General features: G+C 41.1%; 1 protein-coding gene across 1 annotated transcript in view; it reads right to left on the bottom strand.

Moving 5' to 3' along the window:
• Positions 1–4,949, bottom strand: part of LOC109918329 — an 859,583-nt gene that overhangs the window by 10,459 nt on the left and 844,175 nt on the right. The window contains exons 4-5 of the mRNA XM_048602110.1: positions 2,858–2,955; positions 1,218–1,338 (exon numbers count right to left, since the gene is read on the bottom strand). Coding sequence (XP_048458067.1) covers positions 1,218–1,338; positions 2,858–2,955 — 219 coding nt within the window. The remainder of the gene's footprint in view (positions 1–1,217; positions 1,339–2,857; positions 2,956–4,949) is intronic.

Below are 4,949 nucleotides of genomic sequence, written 5' to 3'. Positions count from 1 at the left end.
GTGTTCATCCAGCTCTACACCTTGTTATCTCGGATTCTCCAGCATCTGCAGTTCCTACTATCCCTTCATAAATTGTTATTCTCGTAAACTGGACATACTTTGCTGTGGGGTGGATGGCTAGCATAACTGAGAAGTTGCACCCAAAGTTTTGCCCATTCGTGTGGCCATTTTGCCAGCATACATTGTCACCAAATTTCTGGCAATAAACATTTATAATTATTTGTTAAAGGAGTGAAAATGAACAACCATTTTTGTCTGCAGGATAATAAAAATGTTTTAAGTAAACATGCTTTGTAATATATATTAAACACATGTCTCCACGTTCAAACAATGGGCGGTATGGAACACTGTGATATATGCCTTCTGTAAGATTATTGGAAAGTAGATTTGGAAAGTTGCATTGAAATGTAAAAGAAATTACAGCCAGTACTTTGTGTGGCGCATAGTAACCCCAGAACATTTATTTCACAATGATGTTTGCTAAAACTAAAGAATGGTTTCTATATACATGCTGATAAATTTAACAATGCTATGGGCTTGTTGCAAAGTTGGGTCTTTGGGATTATGAATCACAGAATCAGTTTGACAATGTTAAGGGATCTAATCGCAATTTGTGCTCCTTAAACGAAGCTCACTTTCTCTGACAGCTGAACTCCCTCCACTGTGCTGTTATTCATTGTTCAGCAGGTAGTGTTCTTAACTGAATCAGAAGATTGTCAGTTCAAGTCCCAGTCCAGAGACTCGCAGATGTAATTAAAGCTGACAGTCCAATGCGGTAGAGATAGTAGGAACTGCAGATGCTGGAGAATCCGAGACAACAAGGTGCAGGACTGGATGAACACAGCAGGCCAAGCAGCATCATATGATGCTGCTTGGCCTGCTGTGTTCATCCAGCCCTGCACCTTGTTGTCCAATGCGGTACTGTCTATTGCACTGAGGCCCTCTTAGAGCAAACTAAAAAGCAACACTATATTGAAGGACAGCCAGGATCCTTGGCATCCTGGTAAAACCCTCAACAGGTTCTAAAAGAGAAAACTCGGTCTTTATCGCATGATACAAGCTGGCAGCTACATTGAAGGTAGTATTTCAACAGCTGTAAAAACCTTTGAGACATCCTGACTTCGTGAAGGGGGCTATGAAAATACAAATCCGTCCCTCTCCTCTTAATGGAATGAAATAAATCACTAGTTTATTCAAAATGTTAAAAGCATAGCCACCTCATTTCTTCCATCCCCCAGGTAGCAGGAAACCGGAGACAAAGTAGTAGTTCTTTTCTTCAGAGCCATTTGTTCCAGTTTGAGATTCATATTTTCAATTTCCTCTTCTAAGCACCAGATCCTGTCAATAATTAATGACAGCCACGTTAGTCAATAGCATTAGATGGCCTCAGATGGCTTCTCAGCATCTGACACAGATTTGTTCAAATGACTGACTATGGGGTAATTTTCCATCCTTACATTCATGCTAAGTAGCGTTGTGTGGATGGGCAGCTTCTTAGAAACCTGGGTGCCTGTCGCACTAGATTTTATGACCAGGAATGCGCTGCATGTACCAGCATTTGCATTTTCAGGCACCAAATGATCTCCTTTGCTGCAGTATGTGTTGGCATTACAGGGGGAGCTGCACTGCCTGAGAGTAGGGTCCTGACAAATATGAGGAAATATCAGGTGAAAAAGCAAGCAGAAGCTAAAGTTCTCTCATGTTGCACTGAGGCAAGGGAGTAAGCACAGCAGTATTCCCACCGTCAATAACTAACTTCTAACGTAAAATGGACAGTGTATTGAGACTGAAGAAAACATCACATGTGCTTCAATTACTTGTTACAGAGTCCATTGAAATTCCATTCCAATGAAATCAATGAGTTAGGAATCAGCTGAATTCTATAACAAGCCAGTGACTCCATCACATCGGGGGGGCTCTTGTGTTGCAGTGGTAGTGTCCCTGCCCCTGAGCCAGGAGACCCAGGTTCAAGACCCACCTGCTCCAGAGATGTGACTTAACACTTCTGAACAGGTTGATTTAAAAATATATCCTTTGCATTACATTAACCACAATGTGGTTAAAATGAGAACATAGCTCTCTTTGATAAGGTTCATGTGGCACAGTGGTAGTGTACTTACCTGTGAGCCACAAGACCTAGGTTCAAGTCCCACCTACTCCAGAGCTCTCTGAACAGTTTGATTCAAAATATTGCACCCACCCTCCTCCAGAATGAGCTAATGGGAAACATAATTCAGTGTACACTCCCACCATAATCTGTCATAGCTTCCTTGCTATCCAAGGACAATTAATCAGGGTTCACTATGAAGCAAGGCAAGGAGGAATGCCCCAATAACTACCTCAGCTGCCAGGTGACCAAAAGCACACTGGAACTGTTATGTTACACCACACTCCAGTCAACTGAGTTCTATCCATGTCCATTGGTGGTACCAATTTCCACATCCACAACAACATGGAAAGAGGCCCTTTGGCCCAACCCATGTTGATATTTAACTTCCAACATGAGTACTATCCTAATACCATGTGCCCCCTCTTTATACCTTGCCCCTTTCCTTCTAACCTATTCCAGCTGTGGAGTGCAGTCATGTAGGCAAGGATGGGGAAGGCAAGAAAAATTGTAGGAAAATTGATAATACACCTCCCTATCAAAAGCAGCCAGGACATTCAGGACCAGGAACAAAATGATGGAGGAACATTGCAGTTTATGCCTTTCTTCTGAATACATAGGATTTGTGGAACATCTTTTTAAGTTAGTCACCATGATCCCATATTCAGCTGTAAGAAAAAACCCAAACATAAACCGCAGTGTGAAACTTTGATTGCAAATGTACTGAGGTACAATTTTCCACCCATTTACCTGTCCTGGAATTCTCTCTCTCTTTCAGCTTCATCCAGTTTAAGTCCCTTCTGTGTCACCTCCTCCTTGTGAAGTAGCTTCACCTTAGTTTCTAAAAGCTGGAGAAAAATGAGAAGAATATTCAATATTTTGTATAGAATCCATCACCCATACCATTCCATTACATTTATCATGCAGGGTTTTCTTTGATAATTGATATCTTCCATCCAGCCAGGAAATTGCATTAAAAATGACATGGACGTCAATAACAACGAGGTAAGAGATTTAAAAACAGTTATGTTCCTGAGATGGGCAGTAATGGACAGCATGTTATTTCACCTGATAGGAATTTGAGCCTGCTCTGTATTCATCTAGACTTTATGTTTGTTTATTCTGAAGTAATTCTAACTTAAAGCATCACATGAGGCTTTATTGACTGAATAAAGACACCCAGAGAGCTAAAAGGTAGATTCCAACAGCATAACAGAAAGGAGCAGGGGTAACCATCTCTTGGGCCTGTTCCACAATTATATAAAATCATGGCTGATTTTCTACTTACCCTTCATAGCCTTCACCTCCCCTGTCATCACAAACTTGTCTTGAAAATATTCAAAGACCCAGCACCATCACACTCTGGGGTAGAGATTAATAGAAATTTAAAGATTGACGACTGTCTAGGTGAAGAAATTCCTTTGGATGTCCCTCTTAAATGAACCTCCCCTTATTCTAAAACGATGACCCCAGTTCCAGATCTGTACAGAGCTCTAAGGGGACCCATCCTCCCAGTGTTCACCCTGTCAAACCCGCTCAGAATCTTACATTCCTCAATAAGATCACCTCTCATTTTTTTGAACTCCAACTAGCAGGGGTTCAACCAGTACATCCTTTCCTCATAAGACAATCTCTTCAACCCAAGAATCATTCCAGTGAACCTGAGCTGCCTCCCAAAGCAAGTAGTTCCCTCCTTACATAAGGAGAACAAAAGTGTACACAGTACTTCAGGGTGGTCTATACAGATGTAGCAAAACTTCACAACTTTTATACTCTGTCCCCGTAGAGGTATGAAAAATCTCAGGGTCTATCTCAGAAATAATTATGCAATAGCAGGAGACACTTCTGTTATGCTCCTTTGTATCCACTTTTGTAGGATGGGTGAGCCACTGTAAAATAAGTGAGCAAACATTACCATTTTATCATCCATGTCACAAGAACACTCTGTTCTCTAAAATTGCTCACAGGTGCTTCTAAGCTGCAGGCTTTACATCCTGAGAATAATTTTCTTCACTCCTGGAAAATTGTAGACAGTGCACACTTATGTTTCTTACTCGTACTTGGCAAGACTTGTGTTGAAAAATTATCCCCATCTCCTTGAGCTCTATTTCCCAGCTTTCAACTTCTGCTCTCACTCCAATCTGCAAGTGGAATCTGCTTTTATAGTAGTTTACAATGACCACTTTCCATCAAGCCTCCTCTCTAAAATATCTCTTTTTTTATTTGATATTTTATCTGTTCAGCTTATTCTGATTTATGAGACATTCCACTATTTGGGGAACCTTTACTTTATTACGTTCATAGGCACAATGGAGCTCCATCTAAAGGAAATTGGGTTGTAGAGCAAGCTGCCTGACAGAACAAACTAATGGTAACCTCAGGGTTTTTCTGTGAGAAAACACTTTCTGATTTCACATCTTGATGACCTCTTAATTTTAAAGCAATCCTCTCTCCAGTTCTGGGTAATTTTTCTATACCTATGTACATTGAACATTTTAAGCTGAATAATCCTTCGACCACAGGGGAGTACAAACCCAAGTTCACGCTCACTATCCTCATAAATTAATGCTTTAAGTTTTGATATTATTTTGATGAATCTATGCAGTGTGCCTTCCAAGAGCACTAAACCTTCCCGAAGTGTGGTCACCACAACAGAATGCTGGACTGTTGATAGGGGTTTAACCAAGGCTCTGTACAATTGAAACTTCACTCCCAGCTCCCTTGAAATAAAGGTCATTATTCCAGAAGAGATAGTAAGAACTGCCGATGCTGGAGTCAGAGATAACGCAGTGTGGAGCTGGAGGAACACGGCAGGTCAGGCAGCATCAGAGAAGCAGGAAAG

This window comes from Rhincodon typus, chromosome 1 (assembly GCF_021869965.1).
Source record: "Rhincodon typus isolate 14 chromosome 1, sRhiTyp1.1, whole genome shotgun sequence".
Classification (NCBI taxonomy): domain Eukaryota; kingdom Metazoa; phylum Chordata; class Chondrichthyes; order Orectolobiformes; family Rhincodontidae; genus Rhincodon; species Rhincodon typus.
The sequence above is the reverse complement of the archived record's forward strand: the minus strand, read 5'-3'. Positions and strand labels throughout refer to the sequence as shown.